Below are 18,899 nucleotides of genomic sequence, written 5' to 3' on the forward strand. Positions count from 1 at the left end.
GACTCAGAGATACGACAGCTAAATACAACCCGGGGTTCTGGACTGGACTCCAGGTCAGAAAAAACAATTGCTGGGGCCAGTGTGGTGGCCCAGTGGGTGAAGTCACTGTTCGCATCCCATATCCAAGCGCCGGTTCGAGCTCTACCTGCCTGCTAACGCACCTGGGAAGACAGCGGAAGATGGCTCAAGGGCTTGGCCAGCTGCTACCCACTTGGAAAACCCAGATGGAGCTCTGGGCTCCTGGCTTCGTCCTGGCACAGCCCTGACTGTCATGGCTATTTGGGAATGAACCAGAGGATGGAAGATCTCTCTGTCTCTCCTGCTATCTCTGTGAATCTGCCTTTCAAATAAACAAACAAATATTTTTAAAAAAAAAATTCCCTGGAAGACATCCCTGGGACAACTGGTCGACTGCGAGCTTGGGCCGTCTGCTGTCGCTGTCACTGTGGGCGTGGTTAAGTTTCCAGAGGTGCTCCTGCCGTGGTCACGCGGGAGAACGTCCTCGGAAGATGCAGACTGCGTGGAACCTTAAGTGTGCGACAGCGTTCCAGACACACACACACGCAGAGACAGCCGCGAATCTGGCAGAACACTCGCTGGGAACTGCCCAGCCGTGAGCAGCAGTTCCTTCAACTACATTTGCAAATCTTCCTGGAGGGTTCATGTTGTCTCTGAATGAGGCTTTCCACCGCTGTTTGCTGGAGGGAGCTCCGTTCTGCGCCTGTGTGCTGCGGTTTTTCTCCTGGATAAGCACGGAGCTGTGTCAAGTGCTTTCTCTGCATCCATGGAGACGACAATGTGGTTTCTCTCCTGTCCTCTGTTAACATGATGGCTTCCTTTTATTGGTTTACTAATATGAAACCACTTAGTTTCTGGAATAAATCCCACAGAGTATGTCTTTTCTTATTCACTATTAGATTTTTTTGCTTAGTAATTTTGCAATCATCTTTAAGAGTAAGATTGATGTGTATTTTTTTCTTGTCTTTTTTTGGTGGTAAGATTTATTTATTTATTTTAAAGGCAGAGCAAGAGAGAAAGGATGAGACGGGGTGTTGGGGGGAGAGAAAGAAAGAGCAAGAGAGAGAGAACGAATTTTATATCTGCTGGTTCAGTCCCCAGGCTTGCCCTGCTGTCACCCTGCTTGCCGCCTTCCCCCTCCTGCTTTGTACCCCGAGGCCCACAGAACGAGGAGGAGAGCTCCCTCTTTTCCTGCTGTTGGACAGCCGGGGGTGCAGCCGGAGCACTAATGAGGGTGCACACTCTTTCAGGTGCTCCCTAGCCTTGGGATCTCCACCATGAAGCACCCATTCAGGCTTGTTTTTTTTTTTTTTTTTTTTTTTTGACTGCAGGGGTCCATTTTATTTCATTTCAATTTTTTAAAGATTTATTTTATTTATTTGAAAGGCAGGGTGACATAGAGAAAGGGAGAGACATCAAGAGAAAGAGATAGACAGATTTTCCATCTGCTGGTTCACTTCCCAACTGGCCACAGTGGCAGGGGCTGGCCCAAGCCGAAGCCAGGAGCCAGTAGCGTCTTTTGGGTCTCCCACATGGGTGGCAGGGGCCCCAGGCACTCAGACCATCTTCCACAACTGGCACATCAGTAGGGAGCTGGATTGGAAGCAGAGAAGCAGGGACTCAAAGCAGCACTCGCCCATGGGATGCTGGTGTCACAGTGATGGCTTGACGTGGTATGCTACAGCAGCAGCCCCAGCGGGCTCCATGTTATATATGCAAAGAAATGAGTCCTTAGACATGTTCATTATACACACAGCCTTTCCCATGCCACAGCTTGCCTTTTGCTTCTGCTATTTTCTATCAGATTTTGTTTTTTAATTTAAGAGGTGAGAGAAAGACAGACAGGCAGACAGAAAGAGCTCGCACCTGCTGGTTCCCTCCCCAGAAGCCTGCATTGGCGAGGACTGGGCCCGGCTGAAGCTGGGAGCCAAGAACTCAATGTAAGTCTCTGGCAAGGGTAGCAGGGACCTGACTGTTTGAGCCATCACCTGCTGTCTCCCAGTGTACACATTAGCAGGGGGCTGGAAGAGGGAGCGGGAGCCGAGACTTGAACCCAGGCACTTCGTGGGCATCCCAACCTGTGTCTTAATTGATAGGTTAAACATCTGCCCCTAAAGGAAATATTTTTATTGCTCAATGTTTAAAATAGTTACAGGGCTGTGTATTCCTACCGGAATCAGTATTGGCAAGTTCCATTCTTAAAGGAACTTTCCCCTATTCTCAGTGCTTTCGCAGGTATTGGCATGAAATTGCTCATGTTAATTTCTTACTGGGTTTTAAGGCTCTGAAGTTCTCTTGCTGTGCCCGAGGTTATTTGGGCCTCCTCCCCTCACTGCCAGCCGGTCTCCTCCGGGCTTGGGGACCCCTCTCTTCTCTTTCTTATTTTTTTGGAAGACTGATTTCTCTCTCTCTCTCTCTCTCTCTCTCTCTCTCTCTCTCTCTCTTTCTCTGTCTGTCTCTTTTAAAAGACTGATTTATTTATTTCAAAGGCAGAGTTACAGACAGAGAGGGAGAGACAGAGGTTCACTCTCCAAATGGCTGAAACGATGGAGCCAATCCAAAGCCAGGAGCCAGGAGCTTCTTCAGGGTCTCCCACGTGGGTGCAGGGGCCCAACCACTTGGGCCATCTTCCGCTGCTTTCCCAGGCCACAGCAGAGAGCTGGATTGGAAGTGGAGCAGCCGGCACTTGAACTGGCGCCCATATGGGATGCCAGCACTGCAGGCGGAGGCTTAACCCGCTATGCCACAGCGCCAGCCCCTCGTTTTCTCTTTTGTTGAGTTCTGCTTTTTACTATCTCCTTGCTCAAACTCTCTTGGGGTTTCCTGTGTTCCTTTTCTTGGGGCGAACACTTTGCCACCAGCGTTGGGCCTTCTGCTCTCCCAGTCCACAGGCTGCTGCGACCCTCTTCCCTGCAGGCCCCTCCCCCGCAGGCCTTCATTCTGTGAGGTCTCATTAGCAATCTCAGGGCCAAGCATTTCGAAGTGTCCATTCTGACTTCCTCTTTGGCCTCTAAGTTACTTAGCAACGTGTTTTCAAATTTCTTATGAGTTTCAGGCTTGGAATGAGAAAACCCAGCCCACCAGGCAGGCAGCAGCACTGTGCAGTGCGGGAAGCTGCCACTTGGCAGGCCCACATGCCATCCCCGGGGAGCTGCTGGTGTGTCCCAGCTACGCTTCTGTCCAGCTCCTGCTAATGCACCTGGGAAGGCAGCAGCCCTGGCTCCTGGCTTCTACCTGGCCCAGCCCTAGCTGTTGTGGGCATCTGGGGAGTGAACCAGCAGGTGGAAGATCTCCCTCCCTCCCTTCTACCTCCCCATCCTATCCCCTCCCTCTTTCTCTGTCCCTCTTTCAAACAAAATAAATAAAAACTTAAAAAAAAAAAAGCGTTTCAAGCCATAGCCAGGGGCTCTGGGGGTCTGGGCGCCCTTCCAGTGTACCTGGGTGGTGGTCTTCAGGAACTCCCATTCCCAGGGGAACCCTGGCCATGCTGGCTCTCGGGTCTGCTCCTGCCGTGAACCAGAGGCGTCACCGGCCGGGGACCTTGCAGCACCATCGGGGTTTCGGCCTCGAGCCAGGGTGTCCGGGGAGGACCTGCTCTTGGCCTGATCTACAGACTGCCATTTCGGGGACTGAGAGCAGCTGCATCTTGGCCATGGCATATGGTCCAACCTACACCATCGACACACCTGCCTTTCCCGCTCGCTTCCTGCTCACCTCTTAGCCAGGCTTTGGAGCAACGTTTGTCTGTTTTTGGTGTACGGGAGGTGGTTTGGCTCCCGTAAGCCCAGCGAAGCATAAACAACTATATATGCCTTTGGGAGTGAATTCATTGGCAGGATTATTTTGTGGTGGTGGTGGTGGTGGGAGGAGGCGGTTGGTCCTGGGGGCAGCCAGGCCACGTGCTGGAAGCTGAAACCCTAGGATAGGTACGTACTCCTGGAGGAAACCAAAGCTCAAAACAGGTGCAAGGATGCACCCAGAGTCCCACAGCCGAACAGGCAGGGCTAGGACTGGCGGCACCTATGGGACTAGAAACCAGGGCTCCTTCTACCATGCCTCTGTCCATCGAGGGCCCCAGAGGGACCCGGCGTCCTTACCTGGTGCAGGGGGATGACAAGGAAGGCGCCCCCGCCGGCACACTCGGTCACGACGGCGATGAAGTGGGGGTTCACGGCACAGAAGTGGTTGTCGTGGACACTGCGGGTGATGGGCACCGAGTCGTAGCAGTTCTCCTTGCTGGCTGGCTTGCCGAAGACGTGGCGGAACTTGGAGCTCCGGTACTGGGGGTGCCATGACATCTGTGAGAGACACACGGGACAGAGGGGTGAGGCTCCCTGCCCAGATGACAAGGGGGCAGGAGGGTGTCTGAGGGGGCGGGGCCGGGGCAGTGCGATGCTGGGAAGGGGTGACCACGTGCGCGGGCTGTCACCACGGCTCTCTCTGCAGACGGGTGAGGTGGGTGGGCTGGTGGTAACTGCCACTGACCCATCAGCGGATGCTCGCGGCTCTTCTTCCTTGCCCAGGCAGAGAAACCAGGGAGTGCACACGGCCCACCCTCCCCAACCACCATCCCAGCACACAGCCTGGCCACCCTGGCTGCCCCAGCCCAGCCCCGAGGGTAGCAGCCCCTTGCTCCCCAGATCCAGCCCAGGCCTCTACCAGGCGGATGGACAGGTGACACAACCTTGGAGTCTCGGTCTTCTCATCTGCCAGCCGGGATAACAAACGCACCTGACTCACACGTGCCCACGAGGGCTAACTGGGATGACATATTGCGACCCCATGGCACATGGCAGGCACTGGCTCAACCCAGCATTGCTTCTGCAATCACATCCGGGCACCTGGAGCTTCCTTTGCTCCTTGCCCAGCCGTCACGTGGTTCTCTCAGTATTCCCAGAGCACCACTGTGTGACCAGGCCCCGTGCCGGGCACTGCAGGGATGGCAAGCAGTAAGCCTGAGCCCAGCTCTCACAGGGGTGAAGGGGATGCTAAGCTGCTAGGATCCAGTGGATTCTGGGCCATAATGTGGCAGTCAGGGAGGGCTTCCTAGAGGAAGTGACTCCTGGGCTGTGATTGAAGGATGTGTAGGATTTGGTCATGTGGACAGGGCAAGGGCGAGCTCGGAGGTGTCTCAAGCCCAAGGGAACAGCCTGAGCCAAGGCCCTGAGATGGAAGCAAATGCAGGACACCTGGGAAAGGCATGGGCATGAGTTACACTAGCAAGGAACTATTAAAAAGAAAAACACACATCTGCATCGCACACACGCGTGAACTTGATGGTGGGCGATGGACATGGGGAGAACACAAGCCCGAGGAGGGCACAGGACCAGACCACAAGCCGCCAAGAGAGGGTGCAGGCCTCCTGGGGGCCAGACACACAGCACGGGGCCTGCTCTTGGCCAGAGGGGCTGCATGTATGCACCAGGCCTGCCAGGGACACGGCCTGGGGCCTGCCCTGGGTTCCCACCCCCATCACTCTTCCTGCCCCCGGTTCACTGCTGCCCATGGCAGCCCGGCCAAGGGCCTCAGCCTGGCACTCAGGGCCTGCTGGGTCTCAGTCCACATTCCAAGACTGATGTCCTTGCTTACCCTAAACACGACTGTCCAGCTTCCCTCGTGCCTGCTTTGCTGTTTCCGGTCCTCAGACTCTCCCTCCTTGCCTTTCCCATCTCCACAAATCCAAGTCCTTCCCTTCCCCAGTTCTCGAGTCTCCTCCTCCAGAGAGTCCTCCTGGATGTGCCAGCTGGCAGAGCCCTCTCCTCTCTGCCCCCCACAGCCGTCCCTGCTCTCAGTCTTAGCCCCTGACTGCCCGGATGCAGGGCTGGGTATCAGGCCTCATCGTCCCCAGGAGCTTCCAGGTCCCCCAGACAGGCCTGGGGTTGTGCTCAGCGAGTGCCCAGGACTGGGTCTGTCTACTCCAGGCCCCCAGAACTTTCCAGAAGAATGTAGACAAGGGAGCTCCAAAAGTTTGTGGAACATGGAATGAAAAGAGAAGTTTATTTTGATGCAAAAAGTGTTTGGAGTGGCATAGCAAGTAAAGTTGTCACCTGAGGTGCTGGCATCCCATATGGGCACCGGTTCGAGTTCCGGCTGCTCCACTTCCCATCCAGCTCCCTAATAATGGCCTAGGAAAAGCAGCAGAACACGGCTCAAGTGCTTGGACCCCTGCACCCACGTGGGAGAAGCTCCTGGCTCCTGGCTTTGGCCTGGCTCAGTCTTGGCTGTTGTGGCCATCTGGGGAGTGAACCAGCAGATGGAAGACCTCTCTCTCCCTCTCTCTGTTCTTCTGTCTTTCAAATAAATAAATTAATTAATTAAAAAAAGTCTTTGAAATCTAAGCATAATTTTTTGCCTTATATGCATTTTCCCAAACTTTATGAAGTCCCTTATATTTGGCTTTGTTCCCGCTGGTCAGCGCGGTAGCTGGCCAGGGAGACTCCGCTCTGTGCTCGGTCTCCAGGCTCACTAGACCCCAGGGACCTCAGGCAGGTCCCGGCCATCGGGGGCCGACCCCCACGCTAAGTCCTTTACAAGCTCAGGGAGCACTCAGGCCTGCGACGCTCACACATCTCAGCTCTCCCACAGCGCACCTGGCTGCACCTGCCAGGGCTGCACCACAGGAAGAGCCCAGGAGGCAGGGATGGACTAAAACGCCCATCTGGCTGCAGCAGAAAGAGACCATCTGAGTGTGGGGAGTGTGAAGCTACTGAGTATGCTGTCGGGCCCTCCACACGGAGGAGGCGGAGCTCAGACGTGGTTCTGAGCATCCTGGTGGCAAGTTCAACAAGGGAAACAGGATCAGGAAGGGGTGCAGTCAGTGCCTGTTTTCTCTGCACTGGGTCCTGGGGGCCTCTTGGAAAGAAACAGCAGGGACGACGACCTCCCCAGGGTCTTGGCAAGCAGGTGGCAGGCACCTGAGGAGCCGCCTTGGGCCTGGGCTGGGAAAAGGAAAGTAGGGGGTGGGTGAGCAGGTCTGCTCCAGGTCCCCAGCCCCGCCTCCCCTGGCACAGCTACAGGGAGTGGGGGCGTGCACTGGCCTGTGGCAGATGGTGACAGGAGTCAGGCACTCTGTGGCTCCCCTCCTGGAGCCGCAGGATGAATTGGTGTGCGGCACCCGCAGGCTGAAGCATCCAGGAGCTGCCTAGGGGCCTCAGGACCCTTGACCTTGGCTGACAGACAGAGACGGGCACAGGTTTCAGAAGGCGCAGCTACAGGGTGGTGGGGCCCTGGGCCCTGTGCAGAGCAGCGCCCTGCCCGCAGCTGCGTGGAGAGTGACGGAGACGTACACCACGCAGGGAGCCGCTGCCACAGCAGTCATGGACACGGAGCACAGCCTACCCACCCCAGCAAGGCCCTGCCCCACGCAGGGCCAGCCCACGGACACGGCACACGGCCGCTGCTTGGGCTTGGTGAGGCCAGAGAGCACACGGGACCCAGAAGTCCCCAGGAATTTGCACCTGGAGGGCCACGAGGAGCTACTAGGGGGATTCAAAGTAGAAGGAGGAGAGCATCAGCAGATTTTATTCATTAGAGGCAGAGAGACGGAGAGAAAGAACCACACCCACTGGCTCACTCCCCAAATGCCGGCAACAGCCAGGCCTGGGCCAGGTTGAAGCAGGAGCCCAGAACTCAGTGCCGGTCTCCCATGTGAGTGGCACTTGAGCCATCACCGCCGCCTCTTAGGGGGCACATCAGCAGGATGCTGGGGTTGCGAATGGAGCAGGGACTGGGGCCAGGCGCCCTGATACGGGATGTGGGTGTTTCCAGTGGCGTCTTAACTGCTGCTCCTCCAGATCTGAGTTTCAGATGGATTCTCCGGCAGAGCAGGGGAAGGTCAGAGCAGGTGCGGGGCCGTGGTCTCCTGGGCAGCCTTGGCACCTGAGTGCACCACTCAGGCTACGGGGCGAGGGCCAGTAGCAGCCCTTTTGTCATCAATAGTCCTGGCCTCTTTGGCCACTCCCTGCGCAGCCAGGCTGGCTCCCACCCCCCTCCCCCCCCAGGGCTCAGGCCAACACCTAAAGGTCGGCTCCCTCTCTGGAGGAGTGCAAAGGCCTTGTGAAGCCTGGGCCACGGCTCTCCTGGTCGCCTCCATGGCATTGAGAATCCAATTCTGAGTGCTCCCCACAGGCCTGGCTTCATTCCAAGTGTAAGAACATAACAGGGGTGACAGATGCTGGGAGGGGCCACACGCTGGCAAATGGCGGAGTGAGGGACTGAACTCTGCCTCTGCAGCCTGTGTCAGCTCCGCCCGAATGGGGCACAACACGGCCACCATCACCCCCCTCCACAGAGCAGGAAACACAGGCCCGGGATGCTAAGTGGAAAGAGGCGGCTGCCAGCCCCGTGGCTGGAGCCGGCCGGCAACACAGCGGTGCCAACGTCCACCACATCTGCCCCACCCCAGCTCGTCACTCCACCGCCATGGTTCTTGCAGCTACACAAGTAGCGGGCGGGGGGGGGGGGCGGGGAGGCACAGCGAGGGAGCGGTGCATGCGTGTGTGGCGTCCAGTGAGTGCCCGTGACATCTCACGGGAGCACACGCGTGGGTGCGGCTACAGGCCGCTTCACTGTGCGTGCGCGTGCATGGGTGTGTGCCGGTGCACGTGCGACTCCCGTGACTAGCATTCAGAGGATGGGCGCTGGCCAGACAGTGAGAGCTGCACGGGGCCCCTCGCCCCGGGGCTGGGCTGGGCCTCTGGCAGGGCACTCATCCTGTCCTGCCCGGTCCTGGTAGGCTGGGCCCACAGCAAAGGTGAGGCCAGCCGGCACAGGCGTGGCGAAGACTCTGTTGCTCTGCCCTACCCTGGCAGGGGCCATGCATTCTGCTGCACCCTGGGAGTAGGCTCCCAGGAGCACTGAGTCACCTCTGGTTTCTCAATGCCTGACAGAGGAATGGCTCGCTGCCCGACCCATCCCCTGCGACCCTCCAGGGAGGAAGGTGGGGACTATGGTCCCCATTTAGTGCCAGGAATACTGAGGTGCAGGGGAAGTGACTAGGCCAAAAGAGTAGAGTGTAAGCCGGCATCCTGTATGGGCGCCAGTTTGAATCCTGGCTGCTCCACTTTTGATCCAGCATCCCTGCTAATGGCCTGGGAAAGCAGAAGATGGCCCAAGGGCTTGGGCCCCTGCACCTGCGTGGGAGACCTGGAAGAAGCTCCTGGCTTCAGATTGGCCCAGCTCCGGCTGTTGCAGCCATTTGGGGAGTGAACCAGCAGATGGAAGACCTTTCTCTCTGTAACTGTGCCTCTCGAGTAAATAAATCTTAAAAAAAAAAAAAAAAAAAAAAAAAAAAAAAGAATAGTATGCACATGAGCAGTGGACGTGGGAAGTGGAGCTGAGTCCTCCCCTGCTATGCCACGCGCGCCTCTCTGCCACAGAAGCTGTGTTGTGTGTGTGGGAAAGACGTAGGGGTGGGAGGGGAGAGACAGAGAGACAGGTTTTTGTGCTGGTTCCCAGAGGCTTTCCTTTCTGTGCCCAGCCCTCAAACCACGGCAGGACAAGGGTTAGCTGCAGGTGACGGAAACCAAACCCAAACTGGGTGTGGCACAAGCCATCATCACGGATTACTCATTAATTGCACTGTTCGTGGCCTCAGGGAGAGAATGAAATTCCCCGATGTGCTCTCTGCACGTCTGGGGGGCGCAGCAGGAACCCGGCAAGACAGGTCGCCGCTGTCCCTGCTGAAGTCTGTGGCTTCGCATCTCACACTTGGAAGAGATGGTTTTCTTCTTCTCTGAAAACCTGACCTTGTGGGCACAGGGAGCCGTCCCCATACATGCCTGTGGGGGAGTCTGAGCCGCAGCAGTTCACAGATTAGAATCACAAACCACCCATTTTTAAAAATGAAAACAAAATTTCTGTGAGAGGAAAGAAGTCTCTATTTGGAAGGAATACAGCAAAGACCCAAGGGCGGGTGGGTCCCTCGCCCTGACGACCACCCTCAACCAGCTTATCCCGACCCTGGCCTTGACCCCACACTTGATTCTAACTCCTCCAGGATCCTGATGGCGGGGGTGGGGGGTATCAGCTCAGGAGGCCATGCCCATGTCGGGGTCGCGGCTGCTCTGCTGCCAACCCAGGCTTCTGTGTACCCAGGGAGCCCTCCCCGCTCAGCTGGCAGAAGCAGACCACACATTGACTTGCATCCACATCTCGCCTCTGCTAACCTGTGGCCAGGCTGCCTTCCGGCACAAGGTGTCACAGGGTCTCAAGTGACACGGTGGCATCCAGGGAGTCAGGATCCAGGGGTCCCTCCCCACCCAGGTCCCTCTCCCTCCTCCTTCAAGGCAAGAAGGAGACTGGCCGCTGTGCACGGGAGTAGGGTGACCAGCTGTCCTGGCTTGCCCAGGGTTGGGGGGGCAGGGTTCCTGGGATGCAGAACTTTCAGTGCTAACCCTGGGGACGGTCCAGGCAAGCCGGGACAAGTCGGTCCCTCCTCCATGGAGGCCTCCAGAAGACTCCTGCTTTGATAGGCTTCAGCATAACAATTCTCTTATAGGTCCCTAATAGCCTGACCGGGACAACTTGCCTGCGAAAAAGAAGCTTCTAGAACTGATTCCTAAATCAGCAAGTAGGCGATTTCCAACCAGAAAAATCCAAGAGGGTCTGTGAACAGTGGTGACTGGATCTCACTGGTCGCTCATCTTTGCTGCAGGCTTGGTACTTACTGTGTGCCAAGCCCTGAGCTGGGGCCAAGGGCAGGTGCCACTCTGTGCCCCAAGGGGCTGACAGCACAGGTCAGGAGTTTGCCACAGGGCCTGCATGTTAGAACCATCAGGGGGCCGGCACTGCAGTATAGTGGGTAAAGCCACCGCCTGCAGTGCTGGCATCCCATATGGGCACCAGTTCAAGTCCCGGCTGCTCCACTTCTGATCCAGCTCTCGGCTATGGCCTGGGAAAGTAGTGGAAGACGGCCCAAGTGCTTGGGCCCCTGCATCCATGTGGGAGACCTGGAAGAAGCTCCTGGCTCCTGGATTCGGATCGACGCAGCTCCGGGCATTGCAGCCAACTGGGGAGTGAACCAGCGTATAGAAGACCTCTCCCTCTCCATGCCTCTCCTTCTTTCTCTGTGTAACTCTGACTTTCAAATAAAATAAATAAATCTTAAAAAAAAAAAGAATCACCAGATCACTGGGTCGGGCATGCGGGCCCCAGCACTTCTGTAGCTTCCCAGGGGATTCCCAAGGGCACAGGGAGCAAAGACAACAGAAACTGGTTGTGACGCACTGATTCTCCAAGCACAGTGCCCCCAGCATGCAGGATCTCCAGGGAGCTTGCCAGAATCACAGACTGTAAGAGGCCGGGCCACAGACTGACAGAGTCAGACCCTCGGGTGGGGGGGGGGCTCAGCGTGTTTGAGAGGTGATCGGGATGGCGACAGCTGAACCCGCTGGCCAGTCTCTGTCTCCCAAGCAGACAGAGAGCCAGCAAAGGAAAACGCGCTCACCATCGCCAGCCGTTCGGAACGCTCATCAGAACCACAATGGCATCCAGGAGGCTGGCTACTGTCAGCCACACAGAGAATCACAAGTGTCGCCGAGGGTGGCGCGAGAATGCGGAATCCACGCATTCTGTGGGTGGGGAGGTGACATGGTGCAGGGCTCTCAAAACAGCATGGCGGCTGCTCAGAGATTTAAAGGTGGAATCACCGTGCGACCCAGGAATTCTGCTCCTGGGCCTAAACCCTAGGGAACAGAAAGTGGGGTCTCGAAGAGGTCTCTGCACACTCCTGTTCATAGCAGTGCTGCTCACAACAGCCACAGCATGGGATCAACCCAGGCGCCCGGCGCTCCAGGCAATGTTACCCGTCCATAAATTCCGGTAGGCTCTGGCAGGGGTGAACAAAGGGACACATGTCGTGCGGTTCCACTAACAGGATGCAGGCAGGGTAGTCCCACTCCTGGAGACAGAAAGAACGGAGGCTGCTGGGGCTGCGGGGACACGGATGGCGGTGACGGCTGCACGTGAATGTATCTCATTGCTCTGCTAATATTCTGCGTGCTATGTTCTGTGTGCTTTACCACAATAATAATAAATAGAAACTTCAAAGATCCATCACATGGGGCTGGCACTGTGATGTAGCAGGTAAAGCTGCCGCCTGCAGTGTTGGAATCCCATACGGGTGCCAGTTCGAGTCCCAGTCCCGGCTGGCTGCTCCAGTTCTGATCCAGCTCTCTGCTATGTCCTGGGAAAGCAGTAGAAGATGGCCCAAGTCCTTGGGCCCCTGCACCCGTGTAGGAGACCCTGAAGAAGCTTCTGGCTTCAGATCAGAGCCCCGGCTGTTGCAGCCAATTGGGGAGTGAACCAATGGATGGAAGACCTCTCTCTCTCTCTCACTCTCTCTCTCTCTCCCTCTCTCTGTGTAACTCTGGCTTTCAAGTAAACAATTTAAAAAAAAAAAAAAGATCCATCACACATCAGTGAGACACTGAAGGGAGCAGGGCTCAGCCAGCAGGTGGGACGCCCGTATCACCTATCAGCACCCAGGTTTGAGTTCTGGCTCTGCTTCTTCTTCTTTTTTTTTTTTTTTTAAGATTTATTTATTTATTTGAAAGGCAAAATTTAAAAAGAGAGAGACAGACAGACAGACAGACCGAGACACACACACACACATACACGCACACACACACACAGAGAGAGAGAGAGAGAGAGAGAGAGAGAATCTTCCATCCTCTCCCCAAATGGCTACAACTGGGCCAGGCCAAAGCCAGGAGCCAGGAGCTTCATCCAAGTCTCCCATGTGGGTACAGGGGCCCAAGCATTTGGGCCATCTTCTGCTGCTTTCCCAGGTACATAGCAGGGAGCCTGATCAGAAGGTGAGCAGCCGGGACTCGAACCAGCGCCCAAATGGGATGCAGGAGTCACAGGCACACCCTGGTTCCATTTCTGATTCCAGCTCCCTGCTGATGCACACCTTCGGAGGTAGCAGTGATGGCTCAAGCAGCTGGTCCCTGCCACTCGCACGGGAGACCTGGACTGAGTTCCCAGCTCCTGACTTAGCCCTGCATATTAAGGGAGTTGGGGAGTGAACTGGGGACGAGAGACCTCTCTCCATCTGGCGCTCTCTCTCTCTCTCTCACTTTCAAATAAATTTTAAAAATTTAAAAAGATACTTAAGAGACAAAAGCTAGACACAAATTCAACCCACAGACCTTATTTGGACTCAGGCAACCTGTCAGCCGTGACTGAAGCCACCAGGGACGCGTGCATGGGCCAATGACGGTACTGTGCACTGTTCTGGGGTGTGACAGTCACACCAGAGCTGCGTCAAATAAACCCTTCCTCCTTCACACACATGGGCTGGATGTGCACAGATGATGTCTGGGACGGATGATCAAATCACCCAGTGAGAGGGGAGCAAGGAACGCGGCACAGGGTACCTGAGGCTTCATCCCAACTTTCACCCTTATCCAGTTTATATTATCAAACACTGATGGATTGGTTCTTATTTGAAAGAGAGGTGGAGAGAGAGAGAGAGGGAGAGAGAGAGAGAGAGATCTCCCATCCGCTGGTTTACTTCCCCAAAGCACACAGTGACTGGAGCTAGGCGACAGTGAGCTGGGGCTGCAGTCAGGAGCTGGGATCTCCATCCTGGTGTCCCCTGTGGGAGGCAGGAACCCCACTACTTGCGCCATCACCTCTGCCTCCCAGGGTCTGCACTAGCAGGGAGCTGGAGCCAGCACAGCAGCCAGAGCCAGGAAGCAAACCCAGGTCCTCCGATGTGGAATGTGGCACCTTAGCTGCCAGCCCCGCGCACGGGGCAGCGCAGGCTCGGCAGCCTGGCTACCTGGCTCTTTACCTGGGTCCTACACTGCTCTGGGCGACGCAGAAACCTCTCATCCCACGTGGCTTCTAACTAAAGATGACTCCAAATGAAATACAATGTGAAGTCCTGCACCTCGCCACACGAGCCCCATGCCAACTGCTCAGCAGCCGCAGGCACCTGCTGGGGTCCCACAGCACAGGGTAATCCCAGGGTACACCTGCCACTGCAGCCAGCGCTGCACCGCTGGGCGCCACTGCTCTGGCACGTCCTTCCTCCCCAGTAATAACGTCAGGCGTAACGGCAGGCCTCCGGTGATGGCTACCACTTGTCCTGCTGACTTTGTAAGCTCCAAGTTCTAATTCAGCCCTCATGGTCATCCCCTCCATACCATCACCACCTGGGCTTGCCAGAGGAGAAAACTGAGGCACAGAGAGGTTAAGTCACTTGCCCAAGCTGACCCAGCTCTCTAGAGGCTGGACTGGAAGGCGGGGCCAAGTGGTTCAGCCCCAGGTCCCCACCCTCCCACTCGGCTGCCCTGGCGATGAATTGCACAAGGTAATCCACACGGCCTGTGGAGTGATGCTTGGCACATACTCAGCACTCAACAAATGACTGCTGGCGAGACTGCTGCAGTCCCACTGTGTGCAGGGTGCTGAGATCTGATTTAGTCCATGCGCTGAGGGCACAGCATTTTGGGGATCTGAGCACAAACCCCAGACCAGAAAATGCAAAGCTGCCCACTAGAAGCTGACCCCAGGGCTGCAGAGGGAGGAAGACTCAGGCACGTGTGAAAGCGAACAGTCCCCGTGAGGCTGGGAGAACGGGACAGCAGACCTGTGCATGCACTCTGGGCTGGGCTCTTGGCTGGGTGGGGGTGGGGCTGCAGGGCCCTTGAGCTGCTGGATCAGCTGAGCCCGCGCAGGGAAGCAGGAGCAGGTGACCCGGGGACTCTCCGTGAGGTCCAGGCCTGGAACATCACCAGGGGAGGCAGAGGCAGGGTGCAGGCAGCAAACGAAACCAGCGCTGTCCCGGGCCTCCCTCCCTCCCCCGCTCCAGGGCCGGCACAGATGCCTCCCTGCAGGCCCGAGGGAAACACAGATTGAGTCAGAGGCAGCCAAGAAAGGGCCTCTTTCTTCCTGATCAGATTAGGCCTGAGCGAGCGCCTGCTCTGACATCTGACACTGCCCAGAGCCAGGGTCCAGGGGCTGGACACCGCCATACACGCCTTGACCTCCCCTGACCCTGGAGCCCCCAGCAGCCTGCTCACTGGGTGACTCAGTTTACCCCCCACCCCTGGCCTTCCCACCTGTCCCCCACCCTGCCCTGTCATTTCTCTTAAGCCTCACCCTGGGTCCCCTCTGTCCTGAGGGTGAAGCCCCCAGTTGGACTTGGGTTCCGAGGGTCCCCATTTCCCTCTGGCCTCCCTCTCATTTGCACACACCTCTCTTCAGAGCCCCCTTCAGAGCACCCCGCCTTCCAGACACATTCATGCCCTTCTCTCTGCCTGGACCCAAGCCAGCCCAGAAAGGCGTGGCTGGCACTGAGCCAGGCCCCGCTCCAACAGAACCAGCGAGCTCTGTGGCCCTGCCCCATCTGAGCTGTCTCTCCACGCTGTGGGGACCCCATTGTGATATTCGGGAGGTAGCCCCGGCAGGGAGGTCCCAGGTTCACAGGCTGGACCCCACCCACACCTGTCCATGCGCCAAGGCAGGCTCATGGGGGAGGGGACCCTAACATCCATCTCAGAGGTGACACATGCCAAACACCCAGCCTGGGGGGGGCACAGGGAGGAGCTCTGTGGACAGCTGCCCCCTTCCCTGTCCCCACGCGGCTTCTTCGAGTCCTCCCATCCCCCACCAATGGGACCCTCAAGCCCAACAGTCCACCGTGGGACCTGGGGCACCGGGCAAGGCCAGCGAGTTCCCCAGCTTGGGCCTTCGCACACACCACCACCCTCTCCCCAGTGCTCACGGGGGCACTGGAAGCCCCTTGCATAGCACTGTGCCAGTCAGGCCGGAGACCCCTAATTCTAACACTGATCTGCCCTTAGACCAGGGGCAAATCTCATCCCCTCTCTAGCTTTCTTTTTATGTATTTTTTTCATCTATAAAATGGCAATGGCTTACGCTGCCCACCTGTGAGGGCGATCAACTGTGCATGCATCAGACACACCTAGGACTGGGGAGCAGGTGGAGCTGTCCACCTGTCGGCCGGCCCAGGCCTGGGGGTGCCGGTCCCCTTCCCACCCGGACCTTCTGGGGACACAGAACTCCCTGCTTAGTCCCCCAGATCAAGCCCTGACCCAACCCCGTGCAGGTGCATGAGCCCGGTGTCCCCATCTGGCAGCTTCCAGCTACAAGGGTCACTGGGGACTTTCCAGAACGCCTCCAGGAAGTCGCAAATCTGGAGGCTCCACTTCTCCCTCACTGTTCCCTGGCACAGAGCTCCAGCTCTGTCTCTGGACAGAGGGTGGACACCGGCTGCCCTGCTGGGGGCTGACGCCACGCAGCTCAGGGGCCTGGGATGGGCCTCTGGCCAGGGGCACTCACCCTATCTGGTGCAGTAGTTCAATCCACATCCCTGGTGCCTGCTCTTGTGCAGTGGGGGAGGGGCAAGGACACCCAGACAGGGTCATGGGCGCTCGGGGAGCAGCGAGCTCCACTCAGAGGAAACAGGACTCCATGGCCCAGGGCTGCAAGCTGCAGCAGGGAGACCGCAATCTGGGGGGTCAGGGAGGGCCCCCAGAACGGGATGTTTGAGCTCTGCCTTCAAGGCTGAGCAGAGCGAGGCCGGCATGGAAGCAAAGGGACGCACTGCAGGTGGAAGGCGCTCAGCTAGGGCAAGGAGCTTGCGGTGTGGGGGAGGGGAGCAGTGTCTGGGCAAGTGTAGGGGAGCAACAGGGCTGTGGCCGGCTCAGGGGCTGCGCGAGGGCCCTGAATGCCGGCCAAGGAGGCGGCACCCGAGACAACGGGGTGCTGTCAAGGTTTGAAACTGGGTGTGGCCTGGTCACAGCTCAAGTGGCTTTAGCCCCTGCAATTTGGAAGCCAGAACCCTTGGCTGCCGAAAGTAGTCATTTTCTTTCTCAACTCTGGGCTTGCGGCTAAGGAAGAAATAACAGGTGGGTTCCTTCCAGGCCCAGCGTCTGCGGGCAGGAGGTTCTGAGGCCCCCCTCATTCGGGCTCAGGAGGAAGGGAGTGTGACCCACCCCGGGACAGGAGTCCCACATAGCCGCACAAGCAGGAAGTGATGGGAAATTCCTTTCTGCTCCTCCGTCACCTGCTTATTGCCACGGAGATGCGGGTCAATGCTCGGCCTCCCTCAACACCCCAGGCAGGGGATGGCCACCTTCTCCCTGTCTCCAGCCGCTTGTACAGGCTGGATGTGCAGGCCGCAAAGGCAGGGGACCAAAGGCGTCCCTGCTCAGGTATCCAGGAGAGATGTCAGAGCCCAGAGGGCCGGCTGCAGGCACACGTGCTCGCCTGACCCTCCGCCTGTCACCTGCAGGGCTGATGACAACCCAGATGGCCAGAGCCAGATTCAGCAGGGGTACAGGGGCCTGAGAAGTTATATCTCTATGAGCTCCCAGCCCGGCTCCTGCTCCCCCACTCCATCCGCTCACACAACCACGCTGGGCAGGGGCGAACTGTGGCCGTTCCAAGGATGTGCCACTCAGCTCAGAGCATGGACTGAACACCAAGTGCCCCAGGAATACACAGCCGCTTCCCGACTCGGGGGAGCTTGGCTCTGTGACCTGGGGATTGCTGTCTCTCCAACATCCTTCTCACCAGACCACCTGCACGGTCGGAGACCAGCATGAAAAAGAAATCCCGAGCGCACGCCGCGGAGCTGGCCGTAGGTCCCTGACCGTCCCCGCTCCCCATCTGAGCAGCAGGCACTCTCACCTCTTCCAGGTCCTGGCGCCATGTCAGCACCTGCCTCTCACCGGCTGCTAGGAAACAGAAGCGCTTAGCACTGGCACTTAGTAAGTCCTCACTAAACCAGAGCACCCAGGGCCTGGACCCGCAGCGGCGGCTGGTCGGAATACGTTCCCTAAACCTCATCTGTCAGCCCAGGACTGACCTGGGGGAGCTGAAAGGACGCGGTGAGGGTATTCACTGTGCACGCCTGCCAGCCGTGTGTGTCACAGCCTCCCACACACGATTCCTCGTGGTCGGGTGGGATCTCTGGCACTCAACACACACCCCTCATCCACACATGTAGGCAGACCTGTAACAGACAGAGCAGCTACCGCACATAGCTTTCCCACGATGAGAAGGGACTGACTGCATGCCACAGGATGGGCAGGAAGGGACGCCACCACCCAGGCATCTCGCACAGCCTTCTCACGCCCCCTGCGGCCATGACTGCGTGCGCCTGGTTTCCCGAGCAGTTCCCATCTCTTAGCCCTTCCTCACCCTTGGCCTTAGACCTGGTCCCTGCGTGAGTTCAGAGGCTGGGGTGGGGGACGGGTTGGTCCCCTGATTCTCCCCCCTTCACTCTGGCCACTCGGGGCTTCCAGCAGAGAGGCCCTGTGGGGTCAGGAGGCTGGGCCACTTCCAGAGGCTTCCTGCCACTGACTTCTGCCTTCCTGGGGAAGAAAGGGGTCCCTGGGGAAGGAAGGGCTAACTCCCCCTGGGGCTCAGTCCGGAGCCCTGCTCTGTGGGGGAGGGCAGCAGATATTCTGAGACCAGGGGCCAGGCCCCAGTTGTCTCAGTCCCATCGGCTGTGTGACCCTGCATGAGTCAGCCTCCCTCTCTGGCTCCAGCGCCCCCTACCCATGGGAGTGCACACCTCTGGCTCAGACTCCTGAGCTGCGGAGGTCCTGGGTGTGGGGTTTATCCGGGACATGGCGTGGTCAGGGCAAGAGGCCCGGGGCGCTGAGTGGAGTTCTCTGGGCCCCAGGCTTGCGCAAGTGTAGAGTGAGGACCTGAGGGCACACAGAGGAGAATCCGGCAAAAGCCCCGTGGGACAAGCCTGGCACATGGCCAACTCAGGATATTAAATAACTGCTAAATGGTGAGATTCAGAATAAGGTAAGAATGGCAGCATTGACCACTGCGAGCCAGGCACTGTCCTAAGCTGCATTAATGATGGACATGGTTGTTTCACAAAAATG

The 18,899-nt window shown here is 57.6% G+C and overlaps 1 protein-coding gene across 3 annotated transcripts in view; it reads right to left on the reverse strand.

Moving 5' to 3' along the window:
- Positions 1-18,899, reverse strand: part of CORO2A (coronin 2A) — a 52,613-nt gene that overhangs the window by 19,907 nt on the left and 13,807 nt on the right. For all 3 annotated transcript variants that reach the window (XM_070054847.1, XM_070054845.1, XM_070054846.1), the window contains one exon: positions 4,116-4,316. In XM_070054847.1, the coding sequence (XP_069910948.1) occupies positions 4,116-4,316 (201 nt within the window). The remainder of the gene's footprint in view (positions 1-4,115; positions 4,317-18,899) is intronic.

Source organism: Oryctolagus cuniculus, chromosome 1 (assembly GCF_964237555.1).
Source record: "Oryctolagus cuniculus chromosome 1, mOryCun1.1, whole genome shotgun sequence".
Taxonomy (NCBI): Eukaryota; Metazoa; Chordata; class Mammalia; order Lagomorpha; family Leporidae; genus Oryctolagus; species Oryctolagus cuniculus.